At 52.9% G+C, this 19,441-nt stretch overlaps 1 protein-coding gene and 1 long non-coding RNA gene across 5 annotated transcripts in view; one reads left to right on the top strand and one right to left on the bottom strand.

Annotated features, from left to right (window-relative positions):
- LOC117018840 (uncharacterized) overlaps positions 1–5,957 on the top strand; it is a 28,284-nt gene extending 22,327 nt beyond the window's left edge. The window contains exons 2-3 of the long non-coding RNA XR_004422338.1: positions 4,297–4,500; positions 5,084–5,957. This is a non-coding gene — a long non-coding RNA (uncharacterized LOC117018840). The remainder of the gene's footprint in view (positions 1–4,296; positions 4,501–5,083) is intronic.
- Positions 1–19,441, bottom strand: part of PDE8A (phosphodiesterase 8A) — a 113,110-nt gene that overhangs the window by 5,187 nt on the left and 88,482 nt on the right. For all 4 annotated transcript variants that reach the window (XM_033100078.1, XM_033100077.1, XM_033100076.1 and 1 more), the window contains 10 exons: positions 16,453–16,535; positions 14,764–14,815; positions 14,619–14,661; positions 7,797–7,874; positions 4,846–4,916; positions 4,439–4,603; positions 3,457–3,505; positions 3,129–3,264; positions 1,657–1,855; positions 864–1,081 (listed from right to left, as the gene is read on the bottom strand). In XM_033100078.1, the coding sequence (XP_032955969.1) occupies positions 864–1,081; positions 1,657–1,855; positions 3,129–3,264; positions 3,457–3,505; positions 4,439–4,603; positions 4,846–4,916; positions 7,797–7,874; positions 14,619–14,661; positions 14,764–14,815; positions 16,453–16,535 (1,094 nt within the window). The remainder of the gene's footprint in view (positions 1–863; positions 1,082–1,656; positions 1,856–3,128; positions 3,265–3,456; positions 3,506–4,438; positions 4,604–4,845; positions 4,917–7,796; positions 7,875–14,618; positions 14,662–14,763; positions 14,816–16,452; positions 16,536–19,441) is intronic.

Consider the following 19,441-nt stretch of genomic DNA (forward strand, 5'->3'; position numbering starts at 1 on the left):
TGTCCTGGGTCAGGCGTGAAATCACGCTAGACGCTGAGGGGACAGCGATGCACAAAAGCTTACGACCTGAATCAGCTATTAGGCCAATAATGAGAAATAATTATTTTAAAAATGTGACAAGTGCTACCAAGGAACTTGGGACTGAATAAGTAACGTGAGGGGACAGAGGAGTGACGTGTGAATGAGAACAGGGAGCAGTTCGCTGGGCGCAGGAGGCAGAGGGGAGTGTTCCAGAGATGTAAGACGACAGCTTCTCGGAGTCTCTAAAAACTCGAGATGTCAGCATTCTACTTCCTTGTCTGAAAATGTCAAGACACAAAGTTGCCGAACCTTGAAAACACTGTGCCAAGTGAAAGATGCCAGTCACAAAAGAGCACAGATTGGGTGTGTGTCCGTTTACCTGAAATGTCCACAAGTGGCAAATCATGGAGACAGGAAGGACATCAGTTGGGGGATGAGTGAGGCGTGACTGCTTATGCGTCGGAGGCTTTTAGGACATAAAAGTTACCTAAAATTGACTGTGGTGATGATTGCACTCTGAATACCGGGGGTGCCACAAAAATGTCTACAAGGGGACAGTTGGGTCAGCGCTGCTCCAGCAGCAGCTCGCCGTCATCAGAAGTGTGTAGACGCTGACGGGAGCCACTCTGAGCACCTCTTGTCACTGCAGAAGTCACACGTGACTTGTTTTCATCTTTTGTGATCGGTATATATTATTACAATTTTAATGCAGCTTTCCTTTCTAAAAATGTGTATACATTTTTGGGGGCACCCTCTGTATACCAGAGACCACTGGATAGGATGTGAATTGATCCCAACAAAGTGGTTAAGAAGAGACCACCATACTTTCACGCCCAGCTTACCTCTGCATGTTCCTGAAGATGTTGCACTGCTCATGCCGAGTGGTCAGCTGGAAGGCCACGGCCGCGTGGTGGCTCTCCAGCACAGCAGTGTCATTGTACAGGATAGCCAGCTCGCTCCCGGCGTTGCACAGGAAAGAGTTGGTTCTCCCAGGGTGATCCACGTCATGGACGGTGGCCGCAATGAGAGCGGCGGCCTCATCGACTGGATCTAAACTTTGCTGAGAACAAGAGATCTTTCAAAACTGGGGCACCGCGTTGGGAGCAAGGGAACCTTATGTAAGTGTTCTTTCTGCCCCATTTAACGTGAGAATATTTCAGATTTCTATTACGCAAATCCAGTTTCCCTACCCCTACTGTGACATCCTGGATTAGGAAAGAGTCCCAGATTCTCAGGCTCACACAAGCTAAGGACTTACCAGCTGCAAAGCGTCCTCAACAGAGAGGAGTAAATGGGTGGATTTTAAGATGTGAGTCACATCTCAATAAATGCTATTAAAATTGTTTTCAGTTAGCTTTCCCTGAGTCTGAGAGGATAGGCAGGGCCCTTAGGTGGCTGCACGTGTCTGTTGGTTCAGAGCGAGACCCCCCCCAAGCATAGCCTTCTCCAGTTTTTGGTAGATTTCTCCCTGGGACCAACTCCTGCTGCTCATACCCCATGGAATGCTGGGGTTGTGTACTGAGTTAACACATCGACTCCCCGGAGCCCCCCGCGGCTCCCGCCTTCCTGGGCCAGGCTACACGTGTGGGGACGGACGCTCCTGAGCCGGGCGGACGCAGCAGCAGCACAGCTCACCTTGATCCTGTCCCTGCAGAGGAAATAGGCCGTGGCGTGCAGCACGTCGGCGGAGTGCGTAGAATTGTGGTAGGGGTTAGAAGAATGGTAATTGGCTTCGATAATTTGTAACCACGATCTCAGTGTTGTCTCGGAGCAGTTTAAGAATTCACAGATTCCAAAGCGAGCAAAGATTTTGAGACCAAGATAAATGAGAGGCCTAGAGAGAAAAAGATTCATAACATGAAAATGCAGCCAAGAAATAGGCAGTGTCTCCAGCCCTGAACAGGTTCAGATCCAACAGGCAAACCCGAGTCAGGTTTCAGAGTGGGGAGGACGCAACGTGGCGTGTGCCTGTGGCCGCGGGGCTCTTGGCCCCACTGGCCGGCTGAGGTTTGCTCACCGTGCCTCCTCCTGTCACTCGTGGATTCCTCAGAATGTGCGTGTTTGTCGCCAGGCTAAACTTGTGGCACCTTGAACCCTATCTTCTCCTTAGGACTCTGGCTAATGGTGGGTGCTGAGTATGAGGTTTCCCCTTACGAGGGGACCGACTCGCCGCCAACTCGGGCGGGCCTCCCTTGAGAAGCCACCCGCTCCAGCACCCGGCCTTTGGCTTGGAAGGTCACAATGCTCAGAAGGGTCTGAGGTGATCAGGCTAAAGGGACCTGCCCTGGCCCGATGCACGTGGAGGCCAGGTGCTCAGAGAGTCACCTGCCAGGGGCGTGCTTTCCTCCTGTCTGTGCTGTGTCGGGTGCGTGGAAGCAGACAGAAGGCTGACTCAGCGTGAGCTGGGCCGGGGCTGCCCATGGACACTAAACCCAGGCTGGGATGTGACGTGATGCGTTACCCCATAGCGATTCCCCAGTCCTCTCCTGCCACTGCCTGTCACCCTGAAGGGCGGCCTGGCTGGCATCCGCCGTGACATCCGTCCCCTGTGTGCCTGGCCAGCCAAGCCCCTTCAGCTAACAGTCCTGTTCCAGCCGAGGAAATGGAAGGTCCCCTTCCTCCCACTCTGGTCACATCCAGCGAAGATGACTGGAGTTCTGGGTCTCCCCACGCCTGTCACTGAGCACAGCAACGCAGATCAGGGGACAGCTCCTCTCAAATGTCTGTGTTTGTGCCTTTCTCGTTTTTAGTGTTAGACTCTGGGTGGGGTCTGTGCTGTCATCTCACTATGTTACTACTGAGAGAAAGCCACATCCGTATTTTTAAGAAAAAACACTGCCATTTGGAACACTACTAAGCTCCTTGCTCAATTTCACTTGCCCTGAGTCTGCTGCCTTCAGGAGGCCTGACCCCCGGCTTCCCTCTGATTCCCTTGCTGAGGCCCAGGCCCCAGGTGACACAGGGACACCTGCTGCCCTGCCAGTCTTCCCTGAGCCCCCTTCCCCGGGGACCAGGGCCCAGCCTGCAGAACCCACACTCCCGGTGGCTTCCTGCACAGGCAGGCCCTCGGCAACATGCTCTGTCTGCTGAGCTCCACGCGGGCGCACCTTTTGTGAGTGGCCGCCTCCAGTTCAAAGACGTTAAAGTCCCAGAGCTCCTCCTTGTCCATGGCCCGAGCTATCCGCGGCGGGACGTCGTGAAGGGACGTGGGCATGGTCAGACTGCTGGGTACCGACTGCAGACCTGCAAAGGCACGTAACGCGGACAAGTCATCGTGGCAGTCACTGTTCCTGCAGAAGAACAGCGCTTTGTTTCCGAGCTCCGAGAACGCACCATGGAGCTGCTGACTAATGAGAAAAACTATCGGAAAAATTGATTTTCATCACTGAAGCGTGACTATAATGTGAGCCAAAACTTTAAAAAGGAAAAACTTACTTTTTGTTGAAAGAACATATTCATTCCCAGATAGTCTTCGCAAACCATCCTGGTAAAAATCAAGGAAACAAGAAAAGGAGAAGTCACAACTATTCTTTCCTTCCTGAGACCGCAGGACAGTCGGCCCCAGAGAGCAGCTACAAGCAGCCCTGTCCACCACTGCGCCCCACAGCTGCCTCTGGGTCACCGCTGTGGTCACCTCCGCTCGTGGTCACTACCCGGAGAGCGCAAGCCTGACGCTACAAGGACTGGCTGAAGCAGGGGCAGGACAGCCCCGGGGGCCAGCTGGCACTTAGGACACTTTGGTTTCTTCCATAAGACACCCCCTGCCCTCGACCCTTGCCACCCTCTTCACCCTAATGGACGCCAGGCTTCCTCTGGGAAGCTGGAATCTTCCTCGCTCTGCAAGCACCCTCACTCCACCCAGCAGAATTGTGGGGCTGCCCACAGACCACCAACATGAAGGGGACAAACAGTGATGCAATGACAGCTGCTCCTCCCTAGTGAGACCCCTATACTAGCTGGGCTGGAGAAGGCATCCCGGACCCCTCAAGAGCCCACGTACAAAGCCCTCTTCTGGGGAAATGGGCCCAAGCCCTTCCTTCCCACGGAGTCACCACACAGGGTGTCAGGAGGGAATGCGTGACCCTCCGCTGTGGCCTCTAAACATTTTTGGTTGGTTAATGTGGTATACAGCATTTCATCTATGTCTTTTTTTCTGCCCCCGTTTTCAGAATGAAGTTTTATTTGCATAAATTACTCGTAGAACCTCTAAGCCGAAATGGAGCACCGGCTCAGCAGACTGTCTAGAAAACGCTGCTCCCTCTGTTCCATACACAGGTCCCTGGGTGGAAGGCAGCAGATGGGTGATGGCTGTGGACAGAGGGCAGTGAGCCAGGGTGACGTGCAGAGAGCTTGGCGTGGCCGCCCATGAGCAGATCCCCAGAGAAGAAACAGGCAGCAGCCTGGCCAGTCTACTCACAGACATGAGGCCCCCGACCAGGTCGCTGGCATGAGGGTCGTCGTCCTTAGCACCGAACTGCGGTGAGTATAATTCAGTGGTTCTTAGAATTTCCAGCACGCGGTCCAAGGCTTCTATCACCGGCATGGGGCTGTTTTCCTGGGCAGCATTGATGATGTTGATTACCTACAATAATGAAAGACAAGAGTTGTTACAACTTTAAAAACAATGGGACAGCCATCCAGAGTCAGGCTGGCCAGCGCGCTGAAGGATAACAGACTAGGTGACTGTTCACGCCACCTGCCCTCTGTAGAGGAAGCAGCTCCACACGACAGGGCAGTGCTGGGATGGTCGTGGGTCCCTGCCTCTCCCCAGTGGAGACGATCAGCGGGGAGAAGAGGGGGTGTCTGTGCTCGTGGAGGCCTCACCTTGGTGATGGGCGCCTCGATGGTCATGGAATGTATCCGGGCCATGGAGGAGTGTCGTCTCTGGCTGGCTCCTGTGGACACAGCACATGAGCAGAGGTCAGGCCAGGCACAGCCGAGGGCTCCGTGCCCTCCCCCCACCCCCGGCCTCAGTGTGCCCAGCTGCACCGGGGGGTAGGACCAGAACTACATGGTCGCTGACAAGCCTGGCTCCTGGCCTAACCAGCTCTGCTTCCTTCAGTTCTAGGCACAGGATGCACGTGCCCCCAGACCGAATGTCTGATGTCACCGGCCACAGAGAAAACAGAGGAGACGACAATCTAGTAAGCCAAGGCCAAACAGTCTCTTTCGTGTTTCTAACAATAAGGCTTTATAACTATGCAGCTTGCCACTCTCCAGGAGTGAAAATGTTTTGGAAGACAGTTACACAGACTCTTTGTTTCATATATGGCAAAGTGATAAATACAACTCATCATGAACTGAAATACGATGAATTTCTGGTTACAGTTTTCAAGGCAGCCTTTGCTGCTTTCCACGGTTGTGCTTTATCTAGACTAATTAGGTAAATACCTCAAACAAGGCAAGCAGTACCGCTTAAGCTTTAAAAGTCTTAATTTTTTGTTGCTCCTGTCAAGGTGGGGTTCCTTTGGGGTAGGTGGTGGGGGAACCTGGGCACTGCCAAAGCAGGAAAAAATAATCATAAGAGTTCTGTCTGTCCCCCTGAAATCCCGTCAGGCCAAATACTCTGTACCACAGACCTTGCAGGACCACCGTCTAGTGTAGCAGCTTTGTGTTTCCAGATTGAGGCCGAAAGAGAAACACTGCAAGGTTGACCAATGCTAATTTGGTGACCAGCATATGGTTGTCAACTTTCCATTGTACCCAACTGGTCATTAAACCAAAAATAAAAACCACTATTATTTTATCACCATATCATGAAATGACTTCTCATTTAAAAATGTAACGAAAGTGACATGCTTACAAAAAGCAAATAGTGTAAGTAAAGTTAGAAAAAGAAAAGGTATGAAGATTGTCATGACTCTGAATGCAGAAACGTCCAACAGAACGTACTAAATCCATTCTTAGTATCACTGAGCGCTGGCAGCAAAGAGAGGAGGGGGGGGAGAGGGGGAGTAGGTAGGAGGGAGGGGGAGGATCAGGATCTCACCAAAAGAGTTCACTTCCCAGGATGGCTACAGCTCAGCAATGAGCCTTCTACTGTCCTGCGCTCTCCACAACTACGGCCTTGTACTGCGCCCTCATACTCCCCAATAAAAAAGAAAACTGCATAATATGTGTGTGAGTACTTCGTGTTCCCTCCTCCCAGACCTTGCACGTGTGTGTGTGCTCTCCTCCGTGACAGACACCAGCAACACAAACATACTATACGATTTCTCTTGTTCCACTTGGTGGCCAATGGATTTACAGTCCTAGCAACAAGTGGTGGCCTCCGTGGCAAAGGTGTGTGTGTGTGTGAGTGCAGTGGTGTATGTGTATATTTTTATTTATTTTCCGTAGCTGGATTGGGTAGTGGTTACATGAGTGTGGAGAACTGTCAGAACTCATTAACCTGAACACTTAATACCTGAACATTGATACGTAAATTATAGAGCAAAAAGAATAGTGGTTAAGAACCAAAAACATAAAGCACAACGTTTAACTCTTATAGAGAAATGGACAGAGTCATCCCAGGGCTGAGAAGTCAGTGTGGATGAGGACGGCTGCGGGCACGGGACCTAGCCCCTGCCCTGCCTTGATCAGGGGCTGTGACAGTGGCAGCCACGATGAAGACACCACACACACTCCTCTGTGGACAATGTAATTGTCCCCATTTTACAACGAGGAAATGGAACCACAGAAGTCTGGCCCTAGGTTGCATGGAAGTCGGTGACGCCGGGACTTGACTGAAGTGACTGTGACATCAGAGCCCACATCCTTCCTGGGCCACCACACTGCCGCCCTGCCGGTGCCACCCACCCTGCTCTCCAAGCGGGAGTGGGACACAGCACGGCTTCCGACCCTCACACAAAGCTGCGAGGGAGGTCCCGGCAAGCACCGGATCCCGCTGTATGACCCGGTTGCTGTTGCTCAGTAAGTCCTTCACATGCCAAAGTGCACCTCCCTTCCCCCCAAAGCTAGGATTTTCTGGCGAACTGCCCCCCACAACGAAATACTGTAAGTCCTCACTACTGCTGTTGATAACGTTCTTGGAAACTGCAATTTTAAGCAAAACGATGTGTAATGAAACCAGTTTTATCCAAGGCTAATTGATAAGAAATGAGAGTTAAGTTCATACTGCCTAAGAAAGATAACTGAAAACAAGTAAGATTATTTTCTAACCCACTTATTCCAGTTCAGGGTCACAGGGGGTGCTGGGCCACCTCCCAGCAGCTCAGGCCACAGGTGAGCCCCCACCCTGGACAGGACGGCCTTGCATCGCAGAGCCACCCACCCCCACAGTCGTCAGACTGGGACAGTTGAGACACCTCGTATGCACATCTTTGGGGAGACCTGGGGAGAATGTGGACAGCCACACAGGGCCTGCCAAGAATCCATTTTTTTCCTTGTCATCATTGCAACAGATGATGTTGAATAAAACTGTTATTTGAGGACCAGCTGTATGTTGTTAAGAATTTTCAAATCCATCACTCTTATAATTACAACAGATAAACTGACCCCTTCTGCTCTTACACTTTAGGAAATCAACTACTGAATAGGTAGTAAAATATACCCATTTTTGCCTCTTTATTCCCTAACTCCATCAAAAGGCTCAGAGTGGAGCCCACTGGCAGGAGTTGGGGGAGAGAGAGAAATGATGCAGGTTGCTGGGGGGGGGGGTCCCTCCCTGAACTGGAGGTGTACAGTGACCCGGAGATAAGGTGGGGGGCAGCGCTGGGTCTGCATGTGTCCGACGCTGTGTGATAGTATCTTCCCCTCTTGTGTTTGGCACCTACCTTCACTCGCTCGAGCGCCAGCAGCTCTGATGTCTAGTGAGCTTTTTCTCTTGTCTCTCTGTTTGCCAGACTGATTATCTGTGGAAGGAAATAATAAATCACCTCGTCAAAGGGATTTTTATTTTTAACATCATATTAGAAAAATTACTAATCTAAAAATGTTTTAAACAAAACTTAATTACAACACCATGTAAGATAACACAAAAATCAGCCTAGCACAGAGATGTGAACAGTGAGGTTTTAAGGGGACTTTCTCAAAATGTCCCACCTGCTACCATCATAAGCAAGTGCTTTACAGCTTCCAGATGATGATATAATTCAAGGAAAAACTAGCAGAAATGAACTCAGGAGAGTTACTCCTATTACAACCTACATAACTGTATAAACAGGAAAATTTTGATCCGTATCCACACTTGCCCCAAAGTAAAAGATAGGTATTTTATGTATTCTTTCTATAACACACAATCTAAAATGCCTCAGGGAAGAACGTGCCTCTGTTTGAGGGTCGTAGAGAGAACACTGGGTGGGGTATGTGTCAAAGCACAGCGTCTTTCTCCCCGTCTGACCCCACTTTCTGTGAACGGTACCACTGCTCTCCTCAGACCCTGACCCCACGCCAATCGATGACGAGGCAGAGTTGACCTTCCTGCCCACTCCTCTGCCACGTGAGGTGCTAAGCCTCTCCAACCTGTCCCCATTTCACAGACGAGGAAACTGGCAGCTGCGTGCTGGTGAGTGAACGCAGGCGGAGCTCTGCCTCCGGCCTTTCTTCCCACCTGCAGGGTGCGTCTTCCCCGCCCTGGTCTGGCTTCCTCACCTGGAGCCCTGCTAACAAGCAGGACCCAGATGCAGGCCTTTGGCAGCCCCCGTCTCAAGACACTTCTTCGTTTGCTATTTGCTACACTCTCCTCTGCATGGGCACTGACTGAACTGGTCAGTCACCGCGACCTGCATGTTGCGACCTCTGAAGGACACGATTCAGGTCTCACCTGACTACTGGACTGTGGAACCAGATGCAAGTGACCACTCTGGAAACTCCCAGTTTGCACAAGTCCACGCTTTCCTGGTTTTCCTTCCTGACTCCCTCTTCCTCTGTCCTTAGTCCTTCTCTTCTGGGACAATCCCTCTGGGAGATCCCATCCTTCCTACAGCTTTCAAGTAATTCCTTTGTCGCTCTCTCATCCAGAGCTCTAGATTTATATCTTAACTGGCCACTGGTCACTTCTATTTGGACACCCCCAGGCGCTTCAAATGATGTCTCCCAGATCCACTCTTGCTCCCAGTCACTGAGCAGCACCCACATTTTTGCTGAATCTGGAGACAAGTCACCCATGACTCCTCCCCTCCCGCCCCTCCCTCAACTGGTGGCAGCATCTACAGAATCCATCTCAACACCCCTGTGATCTGTCCCCGCGCCCTCGTCATGCTCATCCAGATCATCACGACACGCTCCCTTCATTAGTCCCACTGCCCTTGACCTTGCCCCTCCAGAACTGTGCTCTCTGGACCCCCTTCTTCAGCCAGTATGGACTATTTCTCGTGTACGGGATCACCTCCCCGCCTCTGCCTCGGCACAGACAGCTTACGTCACTTGGGCGTGTACCCCCCCTCCCCCAGGCCACCTGCTTCACCTCTTTGAAGGTGCAGTGAATATGCGGCCCAGGTATTATAACCTTCGGGACATCTTCCCCTGATGGCCTCCCGACCCCACCAACACCGCTGGCAACTGCTGGCTTCGTTGTCTGTCTCCCTCACCAGCTGGGAGTGACACGAGAGCAGAAAAGTCTTCCTTCTCCTCACTAGGTGACTGGCACTGCCCAGCAAGGAACAGACGCTCAACTGACACACGTCAGCTTCTGCAAACACCTGCAAATGCCTGTGCACAGACCAAAGCACCACTAACGCTAACTGCTCTGCTCTGGGTCCCGGGCTCCCTCGCACCAAACCCTCCAGCACCGCAGATAAAGAGGGACGTGCTGGCAGTCAAGGACAGGGACAGTCTGGTCCTGCCCACACGTGGGCTGTACCAGCACAGCTGCCTCCCACTCCGTGTCAGGATCGGCCTGGACACCTCCTCCTGCCTCCGACACAGGATACTGTGCTCATTCCTTCATTCGCACATCCCCTCCGCCACACACACACCCAGTGTGTCTCCTGCCTCCGCCTTGTGGAGACTAAGGTCCATCAGCTGCCTGACGAGACGGTGCTGGGGTCCCCATCGTTCCATCCTTCTTCTCCCTTTAGCCACTCAGCACACATTTACTGGGCACCTACTATGTGTCAGGCTCTCAGCCGGGCAGTAGGATGTGCAGTTGAGTAAGGGATGGTCTGGAGGGAACTCAGAGTCATAGACAGCAGCAGTTTTGGGGGTGCAGGAACCCTGAGGAAGAAGTGGCAGATTCTCCTCTGGGAGAGGGGTACAGAGGAGACGCGCCAAGAAGAAAAGAAAACTGCCTGTGCAGGTGGAGCATGTGGCTGGAGAGAAGCAGCAGCTTGTGGACCAAGGACGGGGCTGTAGCAAGAGTAGAGGGAGACGCAGAGGCTTCATTTCTACTGCACATTTTAAAGTGCCTTTATCTCTCGTAAGTACTACATCTCCCCCGCCGCCAACACGCACACACCCCGTCCCTGCAGCACTTCTCCCTGGGGACGCTGCTCCTGCTGGGAGCGCCTGGCTCTCAGGCTGGACTCAGCAAGGCCGAGGGGATGAAGGCCCAAGTGTGAGGCTGACAGCCCCGGACAGAGCCGAGGACAGGCCTCCTACCTATGGGTGCATAGAGTACGAAATGACATCTGGCCTGTCCCTGCAGACACACCCAACAGGCTTCCACAGACCGGGGCACAGACTGGGGCACAGCAGCACCTGCCTCTTCTGTCTCCGCTCTCGGTTTACAATGCAGTCTTTCCACACTGCCCAGTTTCAGGACAGAGACATGAGCAACATTTCCTTGGGAGCCCTGGAGAAGCTGTAGTGGTAACCACGCGGCACCCTCCCCGCAGCAGCTGCCCCCGTTCCTGCAGGAACGCAGGGGTCTGGCAGGACGCGCTTTCTGGGTCTGAGGAAGCTGAGGACCAGGTATCATACGGGACTTAAGTCCCTCTGCTGGGAACACAGCAGACTTCCCGAGACCTTTCTCAGACACTTAACACTTCCAGCACCTGTGAACTGCTTGTTCTGCATGTGGACCACCCACCCCTGAGGGTCTGCAGCCTCAGACGGGACTACCTCGTCCTCCTGAGAAAGCTCACTTCCTCCAGACGCAGCAGAGCACTCAACATCCTCTCTGGTCCGTGAGGCCTGTGCCAACAGCCCGAGCCCTGACAGCACATGAGAATACCTGCAAGAGCCTGAACCCCCGTCCACGCCACCAGATCTGAGACTTGTCACATTGCTGGCACGGCCTTGCTGCCCAGCTTCTCGTGCCCTGCCCTGCCCACGTCCCCACTGCAGAAACACAGAATGCAGGCTTCTCACAAGCAGACACGTCCCCACTGCCTGGCACCTGGTGACTGTGCATGAGCCCCGGCTCACACTGATGCCACGTCCCGCCTCCCCACCCCTCCCTTAAACGCCTGTCGTTGCTGGTTCCATCCTTAGCGCTGTCTTCCTGAGCTGGCCCCGGGCCCAAGGCTTGGGGCACCTCCATAGGCCACCAGACACCTCCACTGGAATGTCCCAGGCACCTTAGATGTACTAAGGTCAAATCTAAACCCATCCTCTCCCTGGACAAATGTGCTCTTTCTCCTGCACTATTTTCAATAATGTCATCCAGGGGCCACGCCAGAAATCCTGGTGACATTCTCAGTCTTCGCTCTTTAGCCTCCTACCAAGCTGGTCTTCACGTCCTGCTACTGATCATACCTCCTCTGTCTTGAATGCAGTCTCTCGTGGTCTCTTTTCTCTGTACCAGCACCATGACAAGGCTTCGTAAGACGTGCCCCTGTCACTCAGCAATGAAAGGGCCTCCCGGGAGGACGTGCACATTGGCCTGACCCAGGCTCATCTGCCTCAATGGTGCTCGTCCTGTCCTATGGCTGGGCAGCGGTCCCAGCTGTCCCTGCGGTGGTAGGTACTATGCAGTATTCCCAGGATTCCGACCTGCCATCACAGTGCACCCCACGTTCACCTCTGGGTGCCTGACGCCAGGCTCAGGGCCCAGTCCCAACCAGCTAAAGGTTTACAGACTGAGTGTCTTTGGTGAGACACAGTATCGTGTGAAAACTGCCTGGGAATTCGTTCCTTTTCTGGACACCCAGAATCTGAGCCCCTTTTCCTGTGAGACTTCCTTTCTCCCTTCCCCAGTGAGTGGTCCACCCAAGAGCAAGGGCGCCAAGAGCCATGCTGCCCGTGGACTGGTACCGGCGGTGGCCCCACCATGCGGCTCCTAGGGGACAGTGGCCCAGCTTCCCTAAGTTCCTGATCTTTTGTTCAGACTGGTTCTTCAGCTTTCTTGTCCAATCTGTGAGCCACCCCATTGCCTCTAATAAACTCCTTTTCTGCTTAAGAACCGACCAAGGACCCCCGCTGGGCCACTGCCCTCCCAGGGCAAGACAGTCAGCTGAGTGTTTTGGACACAGAGCTGGTTACGCTGCCGAGGGGGCGGGAGACTGGACGCCAGCGGGCTCATCAGGTTAGATGGGCACGGGGTCTAGAAGAGGACAGAACGGCCCAGCGCGAGTGCAGTCTGGAGGACCCCTCCCCGGCTGAACTTCTGTGACCGTGTCACTGATCTGCCTTCCAGTCCCAGCTCTGCCATTCCTGGCGGCCCTGCCTTCAGCCCCTGCAGGTTGGCTTCTGGCCTCAGCGCGCTCCCGAATCTGCCCTTTTCCAGGTGGTGAGTGAGCTTCTTGGGTGCAAAAGTCAAGGTCTCCCTCCATCTCTGGCTCTGCACACACCTCCCTCTAGGTTCCTGTGACCTCTGACCCTAATGCAGGTGGTCTCCCGGCACCTGCCTTCCCGGCTCCTTTTTCTGGCGTCTCTTCTGGGTCACCTCAGGGTCTCCCCTCCCGTTTAACACTTCTGGCTCAATCTCCTTAGTTCCATATCTCAGCTACTTGGTGATGCTTTGCTGGCTAGCAAAATGTACACATCCTGTCCTGATCCCTGCAGCGCACACAAGCCAGGGCGCTAGGGCCCAGCCGTTATGCGACAGAACTGTGCAGAATGAACGAGGAGACGAGTGCACACACACACCCAGGCCCTTCCATCCGTGTCCCCCAGCCGGACCGCCACACCTGTCCAGGCTCCACGCCACCCTCCGGCCGCTCTTCCTTGCTTTCCTCTCACTGGCCCCACACCATCATTGCACTGGGCCCATCCTCCCCGTCGTCACCTTCTGATGCCCTGGGTGCCGTTTCCTCTCCTCCAGACCATGGTGATGTAGGCATCCCTGTACCTGGTCCCTCCTTCCACACAATCTGTCACACGTGAGCTTCTTAGAGCTCAGACATCATGCAGTTCACTGCTCCCACTGTCTACAGACGAAAACCCTCGTTTCCTACCCAGCGTCCAGGGATCCTTCCGGATCCCAACTCCTCTTCCCACACTGACCCTTCAGACCAGAGTTCATCCTTACTCTTTCTAGAACGCACTGTACTTCCCTCTCCTGTGCCCGTCCTTACTTCTGGCATGCTTTTCCTTCTACCCTCCTCTTATGCAAGTGCACGTGGCCCTGTCGGGGAATCGCCCCTCTTCCTCTGACCGCCATGGCACCACTGGGCCTTCCTCAGCCACCACCGATCACTTCTCTTCACTTGCTGTGTGTTCCTTGGTATCAACCTGTCTCTTCTCTTCACATAAAGCCCTGATCATTCTTGGGGCGTCCACGAGAACTGCCCCAGCACGTGCTCAGGGCTTCTGGAGTCGGCCACTTGGATCAGGTGCCAGCTCTGCCACTTCCTAGATGGATATCCTCAGGCACGTCAGTTAGCCTCTCGGTTTCCTTATCTATAAAGAAGGAGCTTCGTCTGTAAGACGCCTACCCACTGGGTTAGCGCAGGGCTTCAACTAAACACACACAGCACGGTGGCTTGTACACAGTAAACACGTGGCACCCTTCCTACAGTGAATGAATGAACTGTCTGGGGCTGCGGAAAGCACGTCCCCCACAGCTGAAGGGATGGAAGACAGGCCAGCCGGGCCCTGGGGCCCTGCCCAGGCGCAGCTGGATGCCTACTGTGGGGGTGTGGCACCCCAGTCTGCCGGAGCGCTGTGGTCTGTGTCTGGAGGGGACCTGCCCCACCCAGCACAGCCCGGCCCCACTCAGTGGGGCCGTGACACATGCAGGAAGCGAACAGACTGGTCCAGGCGGGGAAACCACGTGCATTAACACAGGTGCGGGGAGGAGCGACGGCCAGGGCCCAAAGCACAGGAGGAGACAGATACGGGGTGAGGCAAGTCTGACGGGTCCAGCTCGCTCCCTGCAGGCAGGTGGGGACCGACTACTGTCAGGAGATGAAGCTGTCCCCCTGCTAAAGTACTGCAGTCGGACCCCCAACACCACTGCCTCTTACTGCACAGGCCAGGCCACCAAACCACACTTCACTCAACGCGTCTTCACGTGAAGTTCGTGCATTTGAGCTGACCAGTTCTCTCCCCACAGGCGGAGCCCCACCCCAGGACACCTGTCAGAATGCCACCAAGTGCTCAGGTCCTTGGATGCACAAAGCAGCCTGGGGAGCTAGGGAGAAAAGGGTCACCACGGTGCCGGGAAATACAGTCCCAGCGATGTCCTGGGCAAGCTGGCCAGAGCAAGGGTCTGATTTCACGTTATTTTTGTCAAAAGCTCAATGAACCCTAAGAATGAATATGGTGCACCATACCTGTGTGAGTGTCAGACTGAACACATTCAGTTATTTTCTCAGCCTAAAAATGAATTTCAAAAGCCGTTAGTTCTGATTGCCTAGGGAAGCGAGAGTGGAATCTTGCTGGGGTGCAGCTGGGGTCCCCAGGGTTCTCCTTACATACCTTATTGCTGCCACCGCACACTCTGATAATGGACACATAGTGTCTAATTTTTCTGCAAGTAGAAAACAATGCATTATTTCTCTCCCAGCTCTCTACTCGGATGGACGGATACGTAGCTACTTTTTGTTTATGAAAAGAGCATCTCTTTTCCACAATACACCAAGTGCTCTGAAAACACTGCTATGGTTCGTGGTTCGTGGCCAAGGCCACCAATAAACAAGCGTCTATGAACACCCTGTGGCATTTCTGTAGAAGAGAAGTTGACTCTTCAGTAAAAACACCAAAATTCTTCTAAGTCATCGCAGCATACAATAACAAAGACCTCTGTTTAAAAGAATGTACTGCATGTTAACCACCCGAAAGCCTGCGATTCCTTAACGTGTTTTCATTTTCCCAGCCCTGCTATTCATGCTCTGCTTCACGTTCCTAAGCCATCTGCTCAGTCCTTCGTGGAAACAGCCGAGGCCACGCTGGGGCCCTCGGTTAGCGGTTCACGTAGCGGGAGCCTAAGACAAAGCAACAGGGCTTATCTCAGAAGCTGCTGACTCTCCTCACTTATTGTCCCTTCAGGTTTTTTTTCCTTCAGTTTTTCCCCTTAATAATCAAATCCCTATATACTCATCACACAAAAATTGTGGAAAGGACATAAAAAGGCAAAGAATCAGAACAGAGAGCCCACACAGACCCAGCTCCCAGAGGCAACCGCCAACTGGCAGCCAAGCCTGGTGCCCAAGCACGTGAGCTGTGCCGTCACACAGAGGTCTCGGCCGGCTCTGCCAAGTGCCAGCACCTGGCCCCGGGGCCAGAAACCTCGCCTCTAAGCCTCAGTTTCCTCATCTGGGAAATGGAGATGGTCGCAGTGCCGCCAGCACAGGGCGGTGGTTAGGATGAAATGAAGTGACGTGGCCCCAGCACTGAGAGCCTGGCCAGGGAGGCCAGTGTCAGTCCATAGCAGCAGCTCTCAGAACCGCCATCGCCACACCTCCTCCTATCCACTTTTCCTTCTTCTACTTCCGTGATTGAGCTCTTACACTAGATAGGATTTTACCTTTTCATTTTCACACTTCTCATAAGCATTTTTCCTGGTAAATGACTTTTCCACGATCATTTCTAATGCTTGCACATTTTATTGTTGGGGGCTCTACAATGCATATTCGTAATTTTCCACCGTTCCTATTATTTAAGATAGAGTCTGAAACAAATCACAGGAGATTTTTAAGCTCCCGATGTATATACTGCTTTCCAATCTGCAGTCACACCTGTTTTATACGCGTTTCCGCAGATGGTGGTAGTATTTAGCATATTCTTATCTAATTTGATAGGTTCATGCAGCAATAACACATAGGCTGTCAAATTAAACAGAAATCTTTTAAATGTAGGGAATTCACCAGTCAGCGTGCCTGTCACACAGCTTAATAAAGTGACATTCTGATTTGATACATCAATCCCCTGTGTGTCTGTGCAGCTTAAGCAAGAGTGTCCAGAGTCTGGTGGCTCTGGGTCGCCAGATGGAGGGTCAGTCTGCAGCCATGGGAAGCCACCGTGGAAGGCCATTCTTGGTGACACCTGACCTGTTACAAGTCTTTCAAATTTCTGCATGCAGTTCTTAACTTACTCAAGTATTCAAAACACATCTTACAATAAGCTAAACATGGTACATGGACTGGAGAACCTGTTTTTTCCACTTACCCTCCCTGTCCAACGACAGGTATTATCTTCACATTTTGTTGTACATTATCTCCGTTTTGGGCATAGTAAATTCCTTGCCACTCCTATAAATAGAACATAAGCATCATTATATTTTGTGTTCAAAATATAAACCCAAGAATATTTCTACTCCAGATTCTGATTCATTTACCATTGCTAAAGCAATTAGGATAACAGTGATCCCAACCCCAAACACAATTGTGAGCAATCTGACAATTCTTCCTCAACCTCCCAAGTCCATCTCCTGGGCTGCTGACAAAAGCCATATCACCACAATCTAAATGGTCATATGCTTTCAGTGGCCCACGAGTGAAGAGCATTCGCTCAGATCAGCACAGGGGCTCCTCCTGCCAGCAGCAGGGGGCAGGGGGCAGGGACGTGGCCGTTGGCCCTGTATTAGGGAGGGGGGAGAATAGGCACCAGGCAGAGAAGGGAATATTCTGCGGCCACTAGCAAGGTGTGGCCGCTGCCCCCTCTGGGAGGGGTTTTAGTCCCTCCGCAGGTTGGGTGGGGATGATGAGGTAAACGCAGGACGGGGCTCAGGTACAACAAACCGGTGAGACCTTATCAGCCAGGGCTGCAATCGCATTAGTCGTGCTCTCAGGGCAGATAGGATTAGGGATTCTCTCAGAACAGAGGTTCATGTGTGGGACCCGACTGCAGTGAGCGAACGGGCTGCAGGGGTGGCCGGAGAAGACTAGGTGTGTTACCACCTACAGGGTTCTCAATTCCTCCAAGAGTTGCCAAGGGTCCATAAGCTGGAACATCCCCTAAAACCCACTGTAGGACACGGAACCCCCAGGGTGTTCCAGAACCTCCTTGACCTTCCAGAGTCCCTCAGGACCTAGAGCTGACCCAAGCAGAACATCCACCATGGCAGCCTTGGTGTCTTAGCTCTAGTCTCCTGTCCAGGCCCTTATACAAGGTCAACCCTGCAATCCTCTCTGCTGGGGCCAGGGCAACCTGCATGCAAAGGCCAAGGATAAAATCGCATCATCAGACTCCAGGGAAAGTGGGTCCAGGAGAAACCAAGACTCTGACAGAGCAAAGGATGGTTTCTGATGCTCCCTGGTGCAATTCTGAAAACAACGGGCACCAGAGAAGGACTGAGTGAAAAACTGGCCAGAGAGCGCAGCTCGGCGCTGACTTTCCCTGGAGCAGAAGGGAGGTGCGAGCGTCACTCAGTTCTGAGGGGAGACGGCCTGTGCTGGAAACAGGCCAGGAGGAAGCAGGGCTGCCGAGGCAGGAGGTCACCCTGTCCTCCAGGATACATATCCACCTCCGGGGGCGGCGAAGCTCACCATCAAGGGAAGTATAGGAAGCCGACTGTGGTGATGGCTGCAAAACTCTGTGAACGTACCAAACACCACTCAACTGCATATTTTAAATGGGTTAATTGTGAGGTATGTTTCTCTCAACAAAGCTGTTAGATTTAAAAAAACAGAGAGGGAGAAATATGGGAGACGAATTCAATCAATCAGCACTTTAAGAAATATATTCAGGATTTTCTGCTCCAGTCCTCTCTGAATAGCCGTGGGTGGCTGCCAGATCCCAAACAAACGTGTAAGAGGCCATGTCAGCCAAAGCTGAACCGTCCAGCTAACAGAGCAGGACAACTTAGCAACGACTTTCCTTGGAGAGCAGACTTGCCTGTAAGTTTTCCAGTCGCCAATGGAAATAAAGAATATTCACTTGCCATAGATCATATTTCTTATCAAAAATAAAAATAATGACCTATCATAAATATATGGGTTTTAAGTTCTTGAGAATAACAAAGTACTGCCTTCGAACGCCGTTAGGAAGATTCCATCTGGTGATGCACGAAAGCGCTAAGCAAAGTCCTGACACGTGGCGGAAGTTTGATAAATGGCCTGTTCCCGACACGCGTGGTTTCGTACGGGCCTCTCTCCAAGCCGAGCTCCCCTGAGAACTGTACTGCGACCGTGCCCCCCTCCTGCTCCAGGCGAGCCAAGCACCACGCTGGGCTTCTCCGACTATGGAGACGCTCCCTCTTCTGTGCCCATCGTCTCAAGAATTAGACCATCGTCACCCGCCGTCCGATCCCCAGGGCCACTGCCTGCGCGTGGCAGACAGTCCAGGAGCACTTGGGGCTTCTGGTTACTGAGTGGAGGAGGTAGGCCGAAGTGAAGCCACAGAATCCCAGCAGCCCGGGTAAGGGATTTAAGCTCCAGACTGAGGGCGTGACGTGGTCAAAACGATGTGTCAGTCAGACAGATCGCTCAGTAGTGTCGGGTGGACTCGCTGGAGGGGGAAGGTCACAGGACAGGGAGACCTGACTGCGTTCAGCTGCCACAGGGTCAGGGCCAGGCCATGGCCAGTCAAAGGCAGGGGTTTAGGAGACACCAAGGCCTGGTGATGGATTGTGGGAGGCAGAGCCATCCCAAGAATGGAAGCCCAGTCACCTGGAGAAGGTGCACGAGCAGAGACAGCAGACGCTGCAGCGGCCGGTCTTTTGTGAATGGGGATGAGGGAACATCTTCGTCAGGCAAGGGCAAGCTGATTTCCACAGGACTGCAGCATGTTGAAGCAGACCTTGGAAAAGAGGCTGGGGCTAAAACTGGGGAGGTGGGAGACATCTATGCGGAGCAGGAAGATGCCTCAGGGACACAGGAGCCATCTGAGGAACACGGCAGGGGACAAAGAGCTCTGATGAACTGGGAGGACATGTAACATACAAGAAGCGTCAGAGAAGAGGAGACTTGCTGGGGAAGGATTGCAGAAGAGTCACGGGGGCTCGGGAGGCAAAAGCTGTGAAAAGCTCAAGAGCTCTGCAGCCATATGTCACTGTCACAGGCAGGTGTCTGAGGGGCCAACTCTGATTCAGCGCCTAGAAGGCACGTTTTCTGAGGGAAAAATTCAACATTTCTAAAAGAGCAATGTCATAAGGCCCAAGTAAGTACCTGAGAAGATGGGAGACAGGTCTAGAGCCCGACGGGGAAGCCTTGGGGAA

This window comes from Rhinolophus ferrumequinum, chromosome 28, assembly GCF_004115265.2.
Source record: "Rhinolophus ferrumequinum isolate MPI-CBG mRhiFer1 chromosome 28, mRhiFer1_v1.p, whole genome shotgun sequence".
Taxonomy (NCBI): Eukaryota; Metazoa; Chordata; class Mammalia; order Chiroptera; family Rhinolophidae; genus Rhinolophus; species Rhinolophus ferrumequinum.